Raw genomic sequence first — 21,236 nt, 5'->3', positions numbered from 1 at the left:
GGCATGCCTCAAATCAAACAATGCTCAAATTTGTACCACCAACTTTTCCTTTCCTGAGAACCTGAAAATATACATAGTGTGCATTGTAAATTGAGCTGCCTATGGATTTCAATGCATTTTTAAAATCCTGGTATGAAAACTAAGGGGATGTGGGGGTGGTATTTGGTTGGGGTTTTTTTGTTTGGGTTTGTTGGGGGGGTTTATTTAATATTATTGAGCAGGAAGGATCACTTTGTGATTGGCACATCATCTTTAATATCCCCAAATGCATCTAATCACAAATTCCATAAATACACACTAAAATAGTGTTTTCAGTTTCTAATCGTTTTCGTAAAGTTTCATTTACTGTTCTGAATTGAAAAAAATGAGCACTGAAAACCTGAAAGGCAGACTGATTTAAGTTTCTATACAGCACTCATCACTGTGTTCAAATAGGACTCATTAAAAAGGTCACTTTCCCTAAAGGTTTCCTTCTTGATTTCCAAACCAGCAGCAGAAACTGGAATTAATTTTCTACTAGGAACCACTACATCTCATGAGATGTCATTACTGATCAATTATTCTCTTTTGAATTTAACTCTCATTCATGATAACAGAAAGAACTATATTTATATACATAAAGAGAAGAATCCATTAGCTTAACTTATTGCACCTAAACTCTAAACTTACAGCCACTAGTCTTCAAAAGAAACCTGACTGAACTATATGGGGGAAGACCTCCAACTACACTCTCCCACTCTTTGAGGGCCACACTTCCTTCCTCTGACCCAGAATACACAACTCCCATGAAAAACACTTCAAACAGATTTTAAAAGGAAGTTATTCCCACACATAAGACTCAAAAGACCTTCTTCCAAACTAAAACGTTTTAGTACAGGAACCAAATTCCAAGTTCAGAGAAGAAATTAAAACAGCTTTATTAATTCTAATGAAAAGCTCTTTGGGAACAGAGACTCAAATACCAGCAAGAACAAAAATCTTGGAATAGCAGCATTTGGAAATTGATGTCAGAAGACACTGTGAAGTTTCTAGATGCATTATGTTTCTGGTCTTTTCACTAGAGCTCTTCCTCGGTCTTTGTCAGCTACAGTTTTTTTACCTCATCCTAAGTGACATTCTTCCTAGTAGCTGTATCATCATCCTACATCGCAGTAGCATCAAAAATTGCTATATAAAAAAAACAGTTGTAATACCCACAGTCAATTGCACCGCCCTTTGAAACCTGTCTTTGACTTACACTTCAATTCCCTTCTTTATGGCTCTTGACATCACACCTTAAAAGAAAGGGAGTAACTGCTGCTCATCTGGGCCCAGCAACACCTTCCCCCTCTCTTGAAGGGAGTCAGGTCTGGGAACAATGCAAGGCCCCTGTCCACATTGAGCCCTTGGGCACAGAAATGGTTTCCCTGTGATAAATGATTAGGCTATGCTAGCATAAGGCTCCAAAAACCCAGAAAGGGAGAGGAAGAAACAAGGGAGAAGTTGGATGTTACAACCCTTCCAGCGTCATTTGCACTAGTCATTGTAAGATGACATCAAGCCACTTAGGCTTGGCCCTCTTGGATCAGAGAGTGAAGGCAAAGATATATGCAAGCCTACCCCCTCAGCAGCCCACACATATAGTCAGGAGATCAGAGATCAGTGGAGCTCTAAAAACACCTAACACATGAAGACCCTGAGACCCTGTAAAGTTCAGGATACTGATGGGTCACTAGAAATTAAATTGGAGATTCTCTTTATTGTTCAAATGCTTCCTAGATTTCCCATTATCCCACTTGACTGCTGCCATCCACCCTTTTCACATTCTTATTCTTCTGTACCAGCAACATCACTTGCTGCCAACTAACAAAATATTACTAAAAGACACCTTTACCAATCCTTTACTGTGAACTAGGGAAAAAAAAAAAAACAAAACGTGTTAGAGAAGAAGTATGGATGACATAGGTTACGAACAGGGATTTTTCTTTTTTGGGGAAAAAGGAGTTGTTGTGGTTTCTTTTTCAACAAGAAAGCAGCAGCACTCTTGTACAACGCATGCATCACACTGATGACAAGTATGTCTTTCTATTTTATGTGGCTCAATTAGGCTTGTTAAGTGACTCAATTTACTAAACATTCAAACTAAAAAAATGTAAGTATGATCAGCAGCAGGCAGGAATACTGGGCTGTATTCAGGAGCCTGAATTCAAGCACCTGTATACATGAAATAGAATTCTTCATATTGGGGGATAATTCAATGTCACTTGCAAGGGCAACCAGAGTTTTTAAAAAGTATGGATTTAAAATATGTTTATTTTATGGCAATGCTAAAGATGCACCTGTTCAATGAAACACTAGGAAAGCATACATTTGGACAGGTTCAACAAATAACTACAAATGAAAACAATGCTAATTTTAACAAAAAAACATATTTGCAAATGAGATGCCAGTAAATCACATTAAATGACTATGCAACCTGAAAATTGGTGTTACCTGAAAACAGACAACTAAAACCAAAAAATACCTAATAATTTCAAGTGTTTAATGATGCCACAAAGTGAGCCAGAACTGCGTGCCAGACTCAAACTTTGCTGAATAATATTTGCTATTGAAGTTCTATTGACATACTGGAAGTTACTTAGCAAGAAGTTACCTAGACACAGTATTTCTTTTTTATTTCAATTACTCCCAAGCAATAAAAGAAGTGTTTTATTCTGGGAGGATCTACTAGTTCTGAAGCTGACTGTCAGCATTTTCATTAAACTAGCCTCTTTTCAGATTAACTATAGTTCAGCTATAAAAAGAAAGAAAATCTTCTTTCAACTATGACAGCTTGTAACAAATACCACACTAATATTTTTATCACATTGCCATACTCTCCAATGCCTAAATAAATCCTTTAGCTCTAAGTTACTCATTCAACAAAAAAGCGATTGTAACTATCCTGTAACTAATTATTTTCAATTATTTATTATGGGATACTTCCCCCAACACACTAAGTATTTAACAAAATTACTCACTGCAAATGTTGGAAAACCTTGACCAAATCTTCTCTGATTATCAGCATAAGTTTACTCTAACATTTCTAACTGTACTATTAAAAAAGCAGATATCCACGGTAAATACAAAGCTGTGTCCATACAAACTATTATCAAGTCTGTATGCAGTCTAAAGAAACACATTAACTAGTCCAAGATCCTACAGATTTCTATTTCTATCTGACAATATCATTTTACTAAATATCATTTTCCTTCAAAATAATCTCCCGTAAGAATATTTTATCTGTCTTAGTATCATTTTAAAGCCACTTGAGGTCTCATCCAAAAATTTGGTTAAAAGAAAGGACATTAAATATATTCTTCAGAAGACATTTACCTGAAATTCTAGTTTAAAGTCCTTTTTCTTTTTTTTTTGATTATTCAGCTAATTTAGAAGTAAATAGTCATTCCTGAGGAAGTGTTTTGTACTTTTCAATCTTCCTTTAAAAAACAAGAATGCACAGATTCTTACACCAGGCAAGTTAAACAGCTTCTAGTTTTTCTTTCGCTAAAACATGAGGCAGAAGAAAACCCAACGTAATTTTGGGGCATTTTCATCTAAACTGAAAGCTACAAAACCACGATCATTGTACCTCTGAACCACAGTCACACACAATTTGAGACACAGATGATCTTCATGGAAACCTTAAGAACAGTTTCATTTTGCAACACAGGGAAGTAAAAAGCCCATCCCAAGAAAGCCACCACTTTGTGTTGAATGCAAATACATCTTTAGAATAATTTAAAAGACTACTGCTGATACAATACAAGTAGTTCTTTCCTCTTAGAAGTGTTAGAGCATTCTTCTTTCTGTAGCCCTTTCTGCATGACAAAATAATCACTTCCAATTTCATTTATTGGCTCATTTCTAGATACAACACTGATCTTATTAATTTCTTTAATAGTATATTTCTTGCTGGTATTGTTTCCCTTTTTGTCCCCTATTTTTCTTACTTTAATCTTTGTAATCATCCCTAGAATAGCCAAGGTAAAACACCACTGTGTAGAAAACAGAAAAAGAAGTATTTTTATAACATTTTCTTTTAAGAAATTGTAATTGGCTATTTCTTCAAACTGATTTCTCCAACATCTGTGGAGGAGTGTTTCCATTAGACAAATAACTGCAAGAGCAGAAAAACAGATGAAAGCTAGTTCTGCATTTAACTTCTGTATCATCTAATGAACTATCCAAAGATGTTCTATATGGCTCTATAATGATACTAACAGAATTTACATGGAAGTACATATGAAGATCTAACTAGATCTCCCATTAGAAGGGGAAGGAATTGAAGAAGAAGAAATAATTGAAAGAGGGTAATTCACACCATCTACACTATTTATGACCTATATACTTTATAAAGTCACCCTGGTATTCAATTTCCAAACAAAATAGACCAATTTGATTAACATATTTACCATTAATTGATGAAAGTTTATTATAGCGGTAAAAGAGCTTAAATAGTGTGCTCAACATATAAAACTTAAGGAAGCAAAATGAAATAAGGAACACAAAACCAGTCATGCTACAAATTCACAAAAAGAGAATTTCCTAAGAGGAAAACTGTGATAAGAACTTTCAGACTTGAATGATTTTGACAAATATATAGAACCATGGGGACTATCATCTGCCTTTACTTCAAAACACATTATTACCAAAATACAGACAGAAAAAAAGTAAAAGGAAAAAAATAAAACTCAAAGGCACAATGCCAAAGAAAAAAAAACTGACAGATTCAATGCAAAAGATTAATGAGATGCCTTTCTTTTTACTACTCATATTTACACTATCCTTAGCCTATACTCATATACTCTTATTTTTTTACTTTAAGCTAGTTCTAAAGTTAAAATTGCAAGTGTTGTCAAATTAATTGTTAACCAGTGCTGTTACATCAGATTCATTAATAAACTGATATCTAAATAAATAAATAAATAAATAAAAATCTTTAGATATCATTCTTACCTCTGTTACTTTGGGCTGAAGCCTTAAAACTTCAGGACTCATGCGTGGGATATCTATATGGATCTAATTAAACAGAAAGAAGAATACTGTAAAAGGAACCAACCACAAATCTTTTAAACAACCCAACAGTTAAAACATTTTTTTTAATTTTACAGTATTAGCTATAATGTCACTGAATCACTTTTTTTTTAATAATATGGATTTATTGTATTTCAAAACATATAGCTACATCTTTAAGTCATTATTAATCAATGAGGTAAAATAAAGAATGAAACACCCATATATTTTGTTTTCACATTTTAGGATTCTTATATCACATTTTGATCATTTGGAAAATACATTCATTTTGGTAATACTTGTAACCTGGGGTATTTATGAGTAAATATAGACTACTACTGCTGCAAAGACATGTTCAAATCATAGAATCACTTAGGTTGGAAAAGACCTTTACAATAAGGACTAACCATTAAAAGGTGAAAATAGAGTTTAGCACCTATTTTAATTTATTTGACAATTGCTTATGAAGAGAGCCCAAATATACAACTTCACAAAGGAGTTTTATGCAACAGAATACTAACCTGATTATTCTGGGCTAGATACACAAGTACCTTGTATTAGTCATGCTATATACTTCTTGCCAACAAAGATAAGACTTGAAGCTGAAAATCTCTGCTTCTTCTGTCTTAAAGAAGGCTAGGTACTATTGCTTACTCCATACTTAATAATACAAAATAAGTATGGAGTATTCCTTAACTTGAAGAAAAGTTACCTGCTTATCTGGGCAGGCAAGAAAGTTTGATACAGCTATTTATTTTTATTGCACATCATAAATAGTTTCAACTTCTTAAGCAGAAGTATGAAGCCAGTAAAAAACAGTCACTGTTACACTCCCTGTCCATTTTCACTCAATTCAAGGAAGGTCTGAGCAGGAGATGAAACATTTGAAAACCCTATTATTCTTAAACAAAATAATGACAGCACTGAACAGCAGTGCCACATGGCCTGACTAAAGCCGAAATTAAAAGAAATCTACTGTTTTGAATTTCAGGCCAAAATAGTTAATATTTTTGCTTCAAAAATGTAGAGAAACAATTCATTAGAGAGCTGCCTATCAAGTATTATTAAAGAAATAGAGGAAAACAGTGGTAAACATCAAAAATAATCTCTAAGTTCTTTAGAAGATGTCCTGTAAGTAAAAGTCACTTCAATAGGTGTTCTACCTGTCTATAGGTATCCTGGTGATTTTCATCATTTCTGGAATCATAATATTGTTCAACAAATGCAAAATACTCTTTGCGTTTTCTTTGTAAAGTGCTTTCTCTTCTGTCCACATTTGCAGGAAGATAGCCCTGAAGGAAAAACAGTGAAAAGAAAAGGATATTATTCTTTGCCTTACAAAAAGCACCACTGGTATTTGATTACATATGACAGGAAAGCTAATAAAATCACGCAGTGCCATGCAGTCCTACCTGGATCTGAATAATCCTTTAGTAAAGCAGTTTTCTAATCATCACAACTGATGCAAAAGTACAAACATCTTACTAAAATCAGGTTTGGTTGTTCTTGGTTTTTTTCGGGGGGGGGAGGGGGGTTGGTTGGTTGGGGGTTTGTTTTGTTGGCTTTTTTTTTGTTAAGGGAAAAGTTTCAAGTTTTTCCAGCTTTAAAAAGCAATTTCTCATCAAGAATTCTAAGATTATGTTTACTTTCTGAAGACAAAAGCTCAAAACAAATAACCTGAGATAAATGCAACGCTATACGAGTTCACTTATTTCTGCATTTCTATGTGGCTGTTATTAGAGTAATTTTAATAATTTTTTAACAAAATGCATATTATCTCAGTAGGCTTCAAGTAAGAATGATATACATTAGCAAATATGCTTAAATTATGGTTAAATCTGTAATACAATGGAGTATTAATTCAAAAGCTTTAAAACATTCTAGCTACTTTATTTCACTGTTTCAGATGAGAAAAAAAAAATTATCTCAAGCTTTCATTTCATCTCAGGAGGTTATTAAGTTTCATCACAAAAAATGACTCAACAGCACCAGCGACTGGGCTCTTAGATGTAAGAGCACAAGCCGTACCTTTCTGAAAGCAATTTATAAATACTATCATATTTTGTGTAAAGTATGGACACACTAAGGCAGTTGTGTCAGATGATGCAACAGTGTATAATCCTGCCTAAGTACAGAATATATCTGAATGGTTCATCATTGAACTCAGATATATCTGAAAAAAACAACCTTTCAGAAACAAAAACAATCCATTCTAATTTTCCTCTTTTGTCAAGTCTGATCACCATTTCTGGCATCACAGACAACTTGCCATTTAAAATAAACCAAGCAACTCAGCTTGCCATTTTAGCATTTTACAAAAGGAAGTATCATGAACGTTATTAAATGGTCAGTTAGATATAAAATTCACTTACTAGAAACACCATTATTCATGTAACTGGCTACCAAAAAGATTTCTGAATATTCAGATACATTAAATGCTTTCTTGCAAGCAGCTTGATTTCAAGCAATATCAATATCCTCTAACACTGCAATAAAGCAAGCTAGTTGATATTTTACATAGATGGCAGTCCTTTAAAAATACTTTGAAGAATCATTCTAAGGATAGATGGCTTTGAAAGAGATCTGAACATCCAAGACCATATTAAAAAAAAAACCCTAATAATCATATTAATCACTATTCAAGTCAAATTAAAAGATTTTACCAATATTAGAAACATTCTCTTGCCACAGTAACAGCTATCACCATACTAATGGTAACTGATAAAACAGAGAAACTAAATTTATGCAAAATTTAAGTTCCCTTTACAAAATAATCCTCATAACATCGAAAAAATCTGTAAAGAAGTACAGCATATATATTTGCTCTTACACAATGAGCCATAGAGCCACATAGCCACTGCAAGTAACTAGCAAAATGCTGTGCATTTAACTACAAAAACAGCTATCTTATTCAGTCCTAAACAAAAATGGAAGTGGTAAATCCAACATACTATAATTGTTAATTATACAATAAAATTAAACAATCCAAGTATACACGTTCCATTACTCTCCTGCATCTATCCCATTTCTATAACTTCTCTTTCGCTCAACATTTAGAGAAAAATAAAAATTACACTCCATACTAAAACACAGATAGATTTTTGAAAGTATCTCTATATAAAGCCCTCATAATCCAATGGGAAATCATCAGCAATCTGCTATACCACTTAGATACACACAAGTCTGTGGGGCCACATGGATCGGCCCAACAGTACATAGGGAGCTGGTGAAAGTGCTCACTGAGCCACATTCCATTATTCATCAGTAGTCTTAGCTAACTGGCAAGGTCCCAGTTGACTGGAGGTTAGCAAACGTAACACCCATCCACAAGAAAAGATGGAAGGAGTATCAGGGGAACTACAGGCCAGTCAGTCTGACCTCTGTGCCAGGGAAGGTTATAAAACAGATCATCTTGAGTGCCTTCACACAGCATGTAGAGGACAACCTGGTGATCGAGCCCCATCATCGTGGGTTTATGAAAGGCAGGTCCTGCTTGACTAACCCCATCTGCATCTACGACAAGGTGACCTGTTTAGTGAACAAGGGAAAAGTTGTGGATGTGTCTACCTAGGCTTTAGTAAAGCCTTTGATACCGTTTCCCACAGCATTCCCTTGAAGAAACTGGCTGCTCATGCCTGGGACAGTCATACCTTTTTGCTGGGTATAGAACTGGCTGGATGGCCAAGCTGAATGGAGCTAAACTCAGTTCGTGGCTGGTCCCAGGTGGTGCTTCCCATGCAGTATTGAGGCCACTTCTGTTTAACATCTTTATCAATAACCTGGATGAGGGGATCAAGTGAACCCTCAGCATGTTTGCAGATGACACCAAGTTGGGTGGGAGTGTTGATCTGCTGGAGCATAGGAAGGCTCGAGAGAGAGATCTGGACAGGCTGGATAGATGGGCCAAGGCCAATTGTATGAGGTTCAAGAAGGCTCAGTGCCAGGTCCTGCACTTGGTCTATGACAACCCCATGCAATGCTACAGACTTAGAGAAGAATGGCTGGAAAGCTGCTTGGTGGAAAAGGACCTGGGGATGTTGGTCAACAAATGGCTGAACATGAGCCAGCTTGTGCCCTGGCAGCCAGCGGCATCCTGGCCTTTATCAGCAATAGCGTGGCCAGAAGGACTAGGGAAGCAATTGTCCCCCTGTACTCAGCAGTGGTGACACACCTCGAATAGTGTGTTCAGTTTTGGGCCCCAAGAAAGACATTTTGGTGCTGAAGCATGTCCAAAGGGCAATAAAACTGGTGAAAGGTCTAGCGAACAAGTCCTGTGAGGAATGGCTGAGGGAACTGAGGTTATTTAGCCTGGAGAGATGGAAGCTCAGAGGAGACATTATCATTCTCTTATAACTACCTGAAAGAAGATTGTAGCGAGGCAGGGGTAGGTCTCTTCTCCAAGTAACAACTAACAGAACAAAAGGAAATGGCCTGAAGTTGCACCAAGGAAGGTTTAGATTAGGTATTAGGAAAGGGATGTCAAGCACTAGAACAGGCTGCCCAAGGAAGTGGTGGAGTCATCATCCCTGGAGGTACTTATAAAACATGAAGTTGTAGCACTTATGGACATGGTTTAACTGGCAGTGCTAGGTTAACGGCTGGATTTAAGATTAAGGGTCTTCTCCAACCTAAACAATTTATGATTCTATATTAAAAACATTTAAAAATGTTATTCCCATATACTTTAATTCCTTAGTTTAAGATGACAACAGAGTAAATACAAATCATATTATACTCCAGATACCTTAAGAGGTATTTGCTTTTGCAAAACCATATCTTTTAGGACTTACATCTGGTACCTTACATCATACGAGCTTAACTTTTGCCTCAAGGCTAATCCTGGCATTTAATATCCTGTCCCAGTGTTTTGTATTAAGTTAAATATTGAATTCTGCCTCCCATTTATTCTCAATAGTTGTGGTTTTTTTTCCCCCCTTTAGGATATCTTAGTTCCATTAGAAAAGAATTCATTTGTGAGATCAGAAGTGATTGCTCGAAGGATATCAATACTTTCTCAGCAAGCCTTTTTGCTATTATTCAGTTTCAAAGACTGAAGTAATCTTTCAGTTGGACATGTCCTATTTCCTGTTCACTTTACAAATTAGGTTTTATTTTCAAAAGTAGGAAAGACTTGCAACATATCAAGGAATAAACTGGTGGAGACTTTAATCCGCTTATTCAATAATTTCCTCCAAAGGCTGTTGCAACCATATCTTAAGTTTGGTTAATCAAAAGAAAAGTGAGCCTGAATAGTTCTGCTTGCTGTTTAAGTACAGCATACCTAACATTTTTGCTATATTTTATAGCTAAATCATGTAATTTTTTTCTATGCTGTGACCAATATACATGCATAACATCCACAGCCCCTAAGCATTACATTGATTTTCATATGATTTCCCTCCAAAAAACTATTAATCTAACATGTTAGTATTATTTACCTTCTATATAATAAGTATCTCAACTGTCCAATTTGTTGAATCATATTCAAAAAATTCCAACTTCAATTCTGATTTTACAAAGAAGGTTATCACCTTCTGCCTTAGATACTACCAACTGTACACAGTTCCCCAGACATGTCATAGTCTGGGCATGACTGGCTAAGACTTTTGAATAATTCCAAGGCAAACATATCAAGCCTTAATTTAGTTCTAAACTGTGCTTTAGTTTCTTTGGTTTCCCAGTCTTTTTTGGTTTTGCAACTGATATTTAACCAAAAGTTTTGCTTTTGTATGCTTATTTCCCAAGGCAACTCATAGCACAAAAGATTATCATAGAATCATAAAATCGTTAGGGTTGGAAAGGACCTTAAGATCATCTAGTTCCAACCCCCCTGCCATGGGCAGGGATACCTCACACTAAACCATCTCACCCAAGGCTCTGTCGAACCTGGCCTTGAACACCACCAGCAATGGAGCATTCACAGCTTCCCTGGGCAACCCATTCCAGTGCCTCACCACCCTCACAGGAAAGAACTTCTTCCTTATATCCAATCTAAACTTCCCCTGTTTAAGTTTTAACCCGTTACCCCTTGTCTTATCACTACAGCCCCTAATGTAAAGTCCCTTCCCAGCATCCTTGTAGGCCCCCTTCAGATACTGGAAGGCTGCTATGAGGTCTCCACACAGCCTTCTCTTCTCCAGGCTGAACAGCCCCCAACTTCCTCAGCCTGTCTTCATATGGGAGGTGCTCCAGTACCCTGATCATCCTCGTGGCCCTTCTCTGGACTTGTTCCAACAGTTCCATGTCCTTTTTATGTTGAGGACACCAGAACTGCACACAATACTCCAGGTGAGGTGTCACGAGAGCAGAGTAGAGGGTCAGGATCACCTCCTTCATGCTGGTCACGCTCCTTTTGATGCAGCCCAGGATAGGGTTGGCTTTCTGGGCTGCGAATGCACACTGAAGCCGGCTCATGGTAAGTTTCTCATCAAGCTAAAGACTAAAGAATTAGAACTAAAGAATTTTACTAAAAAACATTACTCCCTCTTACCTGGGACATACATTAACAATAGGTAAACAGCTAATGTGACTTAAAAATTAATTACCATTAGAAAAAAGCCTTATGGAGTTTAGGCCACAAATACCCAAAACACTTTTTCTTCCCCACTTCAGGAAGAAGATGAATCCAGCTGCTGCGTTACAGTATAGAAAAGTTAATGATTCCTAAATGACTCATCTTTGGGTTTCCAAAACATACTAAATAAGGAACACTTAGTAGATAAATCATCGTGAGAATTACATAAAAAAAGCTGAGACCTTTCAAAATATTGCTATTTGGATGACAAGGGAAAAAAAAAAAAAGGAAAAAAAAAATCAAGTAATTCTTAAAGTAAAATCCAAAAGTCCTGAAGACAGTTTCTTTGCAGCGGTATGGCAACACAGATGAAGGTAAGAATTGAACCAGAATGGATCCTGGAGCGGTTAAAACAACAGAACAAGGGAACTCTACTCTTAGGAATTTCTCTAGACTGGGAATCTCAGAAACACTAAGTTAAAATCAGCTTATGGAATGAAGCTGCATCTCACAGAAAGCCCATGCTCTTACTTGAAAGCAAGAAAGTGACTGCAGTTAGCTTATGCATAATTCCAGTTTTCTAAACCTCAGTGACAGTCCTCTGATTCAAAACTTAACCTATCTTTATGAATTAGCTTAACTGTATTTCAAAATCAATTTTGAGTTAGCCATATTCTTTTTTTATACTTTGAGTGTTTGCAAAGAGGCATCCTAAAACTTCACGGAAAAAAAAGGAAAAAAATGTCCTTTTCATTACCAAATTCTCAGTTACCTTTGGAAACACAACAAAAATAACTTGTACAGTGCAAGTTTAATTTCAATTACAGCAGGATATTTGAATATCCACCATTAAGAAGCTTCATCTGCATTTAGCATTAGAAGGAACTAAGCTGCAAATTTAGTAGAACTCATCAGCAAGAGAGACTCTTTCAGTCATTGGAAATCAGTGTCAATCTGAAGTAAATACTTTGCATTCCCCGCTGAATTATTCTATAAAAAGCAAAGCTATTTAAGTCTACTCTCTGAAAAATTCAATAGCATTAAACTGTTGTGTGTATAACTCAGAATTTTAAACAGTACTTAAATGCATAAAGACTTGCTGAGGAAGTGTCTTTCCTAGCCTCTGGAGAGTAGACAGCAGTAGATTTTTGCTTCTTTTTAATACAAACATCTTCACAAGTTCTTCTCCCAACCACAGGCAGACAAACAACTGCTAAAACACACAACTGTTTGCCATCTGAAGTATCATAGCTGAAAAGATTGACATGAAAAATACTCCTCTGAGGAATACATTGTATTTTTGCAGAGGAACATTTTTAAATATAGTGTAAATACTGAGATTTGAAAAAAAAAAAAAAAAATCAGTTCTGTAACACCAAACCCAGCGAATCCCAGATTCCTGCAAGCTTGTCTCTGATGCCCGACTGCAACTGCTGTGTGGTATTTCAGTCAGCCTACTCCCAAAGCTACTGCCATTGTAAAATCATGTGACCACTGGGCAAAGTTCAGTGAGCTCAGCCAGCCAAAACCTCACACTGCAAAAAGGTGATTAGTTTTTTAATTAGCTGTCTCCCTGAACTGTCTCACAGGTCTGACATCGGGACAGCCAATGCCACAATATAACTGACCACTGCGGTGCGGATTTGTTCATTTTAAACCACTACAGAAAAATCAGCCATAAACCCCATGAGATCCTATCACAGATTTTCCTTAGTACACTGTTAATCCTTTCTCATAGTTACTTTAATGTGAAGTCAGAATGAAGCCTTTCACAGGACACCAATAGGCTTCATTTCCTCTACTGTGTGCCTATTTTAGAGAAAACTGTAAGCAAGTACTTGTATTTGAACTCTTCACCATTCCATCAAAATTGGTTGCGAGAGGCCACTGTTATCACCTAAGCCTCTCTCTCATAGAAAGCCACTTTGAAAAATAAAGATGTACAGCTGACATGATTTACTGCTACCTCTCATTCCCCTCCGTTCAGTTTGACAAATTAATCTTGAGATCAAGTAAAAGAACAGAACTTTCATTACAATTCAGCAACAGGACACAGTGTTTTCAAGTATCACTGATGCATTACAACTCAAGCAAAATTATCTGTAATGCTTGGGAAAAAAAAAAAAAAACAAAAAACACAAACCAAAGCAACAAAAACTATTACTACTAAATGCAAAGGAAGAAGGAAAATTAAAAACAACTAAACAAAACCAAAACCAAACAACTTACTGAAAGAAGCTTCCATGCAATTGGACGAACCCGTTTGGGAATGCCAGACCAACTCAATTTCCGTAATTCTTCTATTAAAAGAGAAGTATTTCATGAGAACTAAGGAAATGACTATCAAATATTATACACAGATACATTCAAGTTAGCGCAAAGTTGTTTACAACAATGATCATGTCCTCATATAAAATCTAATGAAATCAGAATTATGTGGCAATTCTAATGAATCGATAAAATATTGAAAAATTACTATCTCTAGGGATACTATGATAGGTACTGAGTGTGATAAGGTAACTTTCTGAAGTGTTTCTCAACATTAGTTTTCAGTATACATGTCTTATATTAATATGCAAGATAACCTGAGTCTTATCATATAATATGTTTACACAGATCCTAATTAAAAATAAGATTTGCAGTTACAGAAATAGAATGATAATTGGTCTGAACACTGGAATTTAATCCAATGTTATATGTTCATTCTTTATGTCGTACTCCTTTCTTTTGTCAGATACCAAACCAGCTAAACCTATCCTTTGCACATTTTTTGTGAGAACTGTTTAACACAGAAAAATCAGAGAAAATTCATATGCTTATAACAGTGTCCCTTAGAAACAGTATTTTTATGAGATATCTATTTGTAGCTCTTTCTCCTCTTACTCCAAGTCGAAATTACAGGTTAATACTGCACAAGTTCAAATCACCAACATGCTAAGGAATACAGAAAAAAATTCTACATTTTACCTTGTATATACTTATTCCAGTTAATTATATATTTGAATTAACTATGTATATTCCAGCAAATTTGGTCTCAATCATATGCCTATGTTTTCCAAATTCTACACTCCAACAAGGCATTTAAAAGCATTTTGTCTATCTATTACTCCAAGAAAACAAAGCACAGAAGAAAGTAATTAGAGTAAGAACATCCCGAGTGAATATGATGACTAACTTTGGCCATTTATAAATGAATACTGCCTTTATTTTTTGTTAAGACAAAGACTCTTATAGGCAATGTCCATCATCATAATCTTACTCTCACCCTCCTTCTATTACTCCAAAAGAAATACGCATCCACAATACAAAGAAATGTAAAATATCATGTTAGGTGTGGTATGTTACCATGAAGCAAGTTATTTCTAGGAACATATATAACTATTTTTAACCAGGAATGAAAACACAGTCCACTGAAACAAGTGCAATACTTAAAATACATATAATATATTCCAAGACAAAAGAAACTGATTTTAAAAGTGTACTGAGGCTAAATAGTTAATAATAATAAAAAGATTAATTAACAATTCAGGTTTTTCAAAAAAGCATCAACTAAAGCAAACAAAAAGCTCCAGTAAATTGGATTTTGTAATATTAAGTTACCAAAATCCAAGCAAAAAAAGCGACCAGATGCTGCACTGGGACCAAAACAGAGCAGAAACTCAGAACAACAGAGGAAAAGAACAGATACTAAGAAAGAAGATGTTAAACGGTCATCACATCAGTGAATGCATCTACCACAAGTCTTGAATCTAGCCTAAAGAAAAAGGGTTACTTTCTTATAACATCAACAAAACTGTTTGCTTCCTCTAAGCTTTAAAATACCATTGTATTTGACAAAAATAAGTTTCATTAACAGAAGTTTGTCTTCAACAGTTCAAACCCTTGAAAAAGTCAACATTTACTGACACAGAGAAAAAAGAAAAAAATTAAGATGTTTTTAACTTGAAGTCATGGTTTATTTTGTAGTTTTGTTTTTAAATGAACTCTTTTATTTCTTGACTATACAAGAAGAAATACAAGGACATCAAAATGACACCCTGTTAAAGGGAGAGTAGATAAATAAGTCAAGGTTATTTCCTACCACTACAGGTTACATTTAGGCATGTATTTCTGTGCAAGTGTACCAAAACAGCAGAATATATAGCTATTTAGGAATATCATACTGAGTATGACCGAAGATAAATTCGGTCATATACCTTGGGCAATCCAAAGACTAGACTACCAAATACCAAAGGAAAAAGGTACACCACCACATAAAATGTGAACTGAGTTGATTTCCAGCAAACAAATTATTCCCCAGCCTTGAATTTCCTTGTACTTGAGGCTTATCCACATCTATGGCAACAGTAAGATTAAATATACTACAGAGTTAATAACACAACTACACTTACTGTAACTGATTGCATTTTATTTCATTTAAAGTCCATCCTTATCAAACATGCTGATCATTTACAGCAAGTAATCTTTGCCATTCTTCCTGTACTTCTTTAATAATCATCATAGGCAGATTACTGCCTGGTCTTTAATCTGTAAAGTAAAACATACACTATCAAGCAGTACACAAATTTAAGCTCATTTTACTGGTTCCAACTCCAAAACAGAAAACACAAGGTATTTGTGGTCAAGGAAATCCAAACCCAGGACTGAGAGCTATTTTAAGTTCAGAGAAGATATAGATATGGCAAGGCACTGACAACTATTTCCCCTTCTCTAAGCATAGAGGTACCTCAGAAGAAGCACTGACTGAAGTACATCAAAATGTAAGAACAATGACAAAGTTCAATTATATCAAGGTTCCTTAATGCATGACAACATAAGCAAAAGAAAACCTTCATCCCTTCTAACACTAATTTCCTAACCTCTACTTCCTATTTACATATCACTTCTGAGTACCATTTATCCATTCCACCTCTTCTCAAGACTTCCTTTTTCCTTTGTTTTCCTCCTTTTTGGTCCTCATCCCTATATATTTCAGCTTTATCTTTCCTCAAATCATCAACTGAAATTCCACACCTGTCTTCATTGCTGACCAGCAGAATTCACTGTATAGTTAAGAAAACCTTAAATTCTTAATAAAAAAAAAAGTGGTGCAATCATTAAAACAGAACTGTATCTTAAAAAAAAAAATCTAAATAATTTCTTATGATATTTTTCAAAGGAACCTGGTTTTGTTCTTTATCTTAGAATAATCCCAGAAATTGATGCTCTCTTGCTTTCCTGCTTATACTAAACTGTAACAATAAATTTAACTGCAACTATTCACATCACAGATGTTTTAAATTAAACACATAAGAAAGAGCATTAGAAATGAAAAACTATGTAAAGTCCAAATATTCATGACCCTTCTATAAACTAAAGCCTGTAAAAGAACTGTCAGAATAATAACGTTCTATTCACTTTCACAGAGACTAGCTATTGTGGAGGATCAGTGTACCACCGAAGTACATTTAAATACAAGAATCATTAAAGACAAAGTATATGCTTTGATACAATTATTCCTGATGTCATGCTCCCTACAGCTTGGGTTATTTTCCATTGTTAATTTAGAAACACCAGACTGCTGATAGGGCTTCTAAAAATGAAGTCCAGAGAGCAAATTCTGCAGGGTTTTTTTTCATATGGTCTTCATTATTTTCAGTTTGCATTTGCAAACATGATCATTCTTTCACGATATATTTTTTTTAAATATTTGTCCTACTTTAGGAAAGTATTTTATGAAACAAGTGGAAATCATATGTAACATTGCAGCAGTTTTCTCATTCTGTAATATAAAACCCATGTTGTTTTAACCATCATCTTGAAAGTTATGGAATAGAGCTATTATTTCTATTACTCTCTCCGTATTGTAAAAATAAGAATTTTTTTTGTCTCACTTGGCAACTTACTACAGAAATATATTATTCTTCCACAGCTTTTTGAGATACTTCATACCCTTCACACGTATATAAAAATCAGGAAAAGCAGTTGTAATATATTAGAGTCTAAGCAGAACAGAAGCAACAGCAGCATATGCTTTCAAAACCTATTAAGAAACTCACAGTACACGCACACTAAATATGCATGGATGGAGGAAGCATAAAAGCATGCTTATAAGCATAACTGCAAATCCTCCCTTATTCTTCATCTCAAGTTGATAGGCACTGGAAGAATATAGGATGACCAAAAGACAAGTAACATTAAAAAAATATGATACTGTTGGAGTGTGAACTGAAGTCTCAAAGAAACAATGAGAGCAGAACTTGTGCAGTCTATACACACAGAGAGAGGGTGAAGTTTAAACTGAGCTACGTATCAAAGGCTAGCACAAAAAATATACTCCATTATGAGTATTCTGTCACTGCAAACACAAGGGATTCAATGGGAAAAAATTAACAAAAAACTCCTAAATTTCACTGATACTCAATAGGGGATGGCACCCAGGATTGTCTATTCATAATAAAACCCTAGGCTTGGGCACAGAGATGCATCAAGTACAGCAGCAAAGAGATTGGTGGCTCTCACAACAGAAAACAAAATGCAGTTATGAAGTCAAGAGCTATGGGATGTCACGAGCAATGGAAAAAAGGCACCAATGGATTCTGAAGAAAACCAAGAATGCACATGACAAAGAAAACCATGCTAATAGCTCTGCCATGTCACACAGCAATGTTGAAGTACAGAACATAGCTGGACAGGGACAGCCTTCATCAAGGAGTTTCAGATAACAACAGATGGACACCACTGACATGAAAACTAGATTTTTTTTTTCTTATATCAGGACAAGGTGAAAAACTCTGCCACTTCAAACAGAGCAAAAGTTTGAGTACAATACTATTTGGAACGGCCTATTTGGCTCTCAGGGATTCAGTCTTTACAATGACAGCTTTAAGGGACTAGTTTTTTGAATGGGGAGAGGAGAGATGGTAAGCAGCAGAATTAATAACAAAGCCTAATAGAAAAATTACTAAGTTATTGTGGTATTAAGTGATCATCTTTAGAAAATCTTCATATTTGTCCTTAAACAGACTTCTATCCAAGAAATTCAAGCTAAATCAAAACCTCTGCATTCAAAAGAATGGAAACAGACAGCTTCATAACAGAAGTTTGAGATCAAGAACAGTGCTGCAATTAAAAGGCATTTGTAGACTCATAAATTCTACAGTTTTAGGTCATATCAACTTCAGCAATATTCTCAGAGCAAGCATAAAATAGATCCATTAATCCGGTTTATATGAAATTCCAATTTTCTAGTCTACAAAAGCAGACAAGACAATTCTAATGTTACAAGTTCTCAGTGACTATCAAAAGTAAGAACTACCACCCAGTCTAACAGTATTAGTAATGACTGACCAGAGGCACCATAACTCAGGTATTTTGATATCCATTTGTTATAGAGTAGCAGCTCCACAACAGACCTGGAAGCACTAAGGCAGTGATAACAGGATTCTAAATGCACCCAACCCAGGTGCCCCTTGCCAGCCAAAGAAGCCCTTCTCCCCTAAGCCCTCCTGGCAGGCAAAACAGGTTTGATTTGTTTCATGTAGTGTCAACAGGTTCAGTTTGTCAGGCTCAAACTGTGATAATCCAGCACAAGCTGCCCAATAGGTACCCCCAGTACCAAGTCACATACCTTACTCTTTTTTCCCATTACTTGGTATTCTTTTTCCACCACCCTTCTATCTCCTCTTCTCTACCCAAAATTATCAAACCACTCCAATTACTTCTTCCCTTACTGGTCCCAGTTTCACTATAGCTAAACCAAAATTTGGCATTTCTGAAATTATTACCCAGGCACTGTTGGTCTTGTCACGCTGCACCTTCCAAAGTAGCTCCAGGGCTCCTCCTCCCCATGAAATGGCACTGTTTGGACATTTCTCACACAATTCCCCTTTTAACACTTGTGAAATCCAGGCATCTTGTTAGGTGCTATCTATAACTTCTGTTAGTTTCTTACACTGTAGTTTGTTATGTTCAGCAATTTCTCGTGTTGCCTCCAGCAGCTCTCCATGCCCTAGGGAGTTAGCTCAGCCTCCGAGCAGGGCAGTCAGCAGCTTAAATATATGCCTGCAGACCTAACTTCCCTGAAACAAGTTTCAATTCCACACATAATCCAATGTCAAATAAATTCCCAAGCTATCAAGCACTAAATCATAAGTAACTGTATCACTGGTTATATTCTTCTAAAATCCAAAAAGGCAGGAATCAGTCAGAACAAGTAAAGGTAAAGCAACCATATAGTATAATACAGTTTATGGACTAAAAAAGAGAATATCTGCCTTAACTAAACATCTATAAACTACATATGCATAACTCCTCCACTCAAGAACATGATCATAAGCTCCAGTGATGATTTAATAACAATGAAGGCCCCAAGTCTTCAAACACAAGTGATCTCTAGCTGTGAATCATACTGTTCCATTAATCTGTATTTAAGAACAAGTATGCTTTCCCAGGTCTGATCTATCTCTGTCACTCATAGTTTGGCTGAAAGGAAAGGGATCATATGTGTTAGTTTATTACTTCCTTACACAATCATTTTGCTTTAAGTTTTGGCTACTGTTACACACAGCACACCATTTACAAATTACGTAATAAGCATAGTAAATGCATAAAACAAAAAATAAGTTGCAACCCAAACTACATTTGTTACTTTCAAGTAACATCAATTGCTCCTTGTCAACTCTATACCCATTAAATACTAATCTTTCACCTTACTGTATTTTTTAATCCTCCCTTAACTCATCCCAAATAGGAATCTATGCACAAACATGGCTACTGACCTCTAAAACCAACCTATGCAAAGTAAAAAAAACACCCAAGCATAAACCCAAGAAAAGATGCAAATCCACTGTCAGAATCAGAAATGTGGAACATATGATTGAATCAGCGACAAACCACCCAGGACAAAAGTTCCACATATTCTTAAGTAACTTATTTCTTAATGCAAGCAAACTGGAATATAGTATATTCTAGTCCAACTTTCTATCCTGTGATGCAGCTGAGCTTTCCTTCTACATTCAGGATGAGGCAAAGATAGTTTTGCCAAAGAATTTAAATTACAACACTATTTGAAATGAAACCTCAGTTTCTAGGCTAAATATAAACAACACCTATAGAACTCACTGAACTAAGGAGTCATGTTTTGAAAATTAAAGAGAAAGGAGGAGTAATGTTTTATTTCAGCAAGTTTCAAAAGAAATACTTTTTCATTCCTGACATTAGTCTCCTAGTCCTTTTAACTAGGAATAGACTGGGTTGTCCCAAAATTCCAGACAATACCATACATATCCTGTAGGACTGGGTTTCAAAGGGCTGCTCTTTCTGGAAAAAAATAAAAATCTCAGCACCAGACATGGAGGTAAAAATGTAAACCAAAGATGTTTCTCCTTTGTGTATAACACAACACTTATGTGAAACAGATCCTCTGACTAGCTTCCCATGATGTAGGCCTTGGGGATTAATATGTGCCTGCATTCTTCCATGCTGAGAGCCTGGATTGTTTGAGAAAATGCATTTAACACTAGTTTTTATACCTTTTGCGAGTTTTTTCTCGAACTCTCTTTTAAAAACACTTCCATACATTTAGCTTGATAGGATTTAAATTCTGTTCTACTCTCCTTATTTGATACAGAACTTTGTATTTAATATTGCATTTAATATTGTATTTAATGACTTATTATACTTAAAATATATAAGTATATATAAACCT

General features: G+C 35.5%; 1 protein-coding gene across 3 annotated transcripts in view; it reads right to left on the bottom strand.

The window, feature by feature from the left end:
• The window catches only part of TBC1D22A (TBC1 domain family member 22A), a 169,922-nt gene that overhangs the window by 130,440 nt on the left and 18,246 nt on the right, over nucleotides 1-21,236 (bottom strand). For all 3 annotated transcript variants that reach the window (XM_057417910.1, XM_057417911.1, XM_057417913.1), the window contains 3 exons: nucleotides 13,778-13,848; nucleotides 6,198-6,326; nucleotides 4,978-5,040 (listed from right to left, as the gene is read on the bottom strand). In XM_057417910.1, the coding sequence (XP_057273893.1) occupies nucleotides 4,978-5,040; nucleotides 6,198-6,326; nucleotides 13,778-13,848 (263 nt within the window). The remainder of the gene's footprint in view (nucleotides 1-4,977; nucleotides 5,041-6,197; nucleotides 6,327-13,777; nucleotides 13,849-21,236) is intronic.

Source organism: Pezoporus wallicus, unplaced genomic scaffold, assembly GCF_028554395.1.
Source record: "Pezoporus wallicus isolate ANWC-B61680 ecotype Strahan unplaced genomic scaffold, APGP_CSIRO_Pwel_v1 contig_5542, whole genome shotgun sequence".
Taxonomy (NCBI): domain Eukaryota; kingdom Metazoa; phylum Chordata; class Aves; order Psittaciformes; family Psittacidae; genus Pezoporus; species Pezoporus wallicus.
Note: the sequence above shows the minus strand (reverse complement) of the source record. Positions and strands in the feature narration are given on the sequence as shown.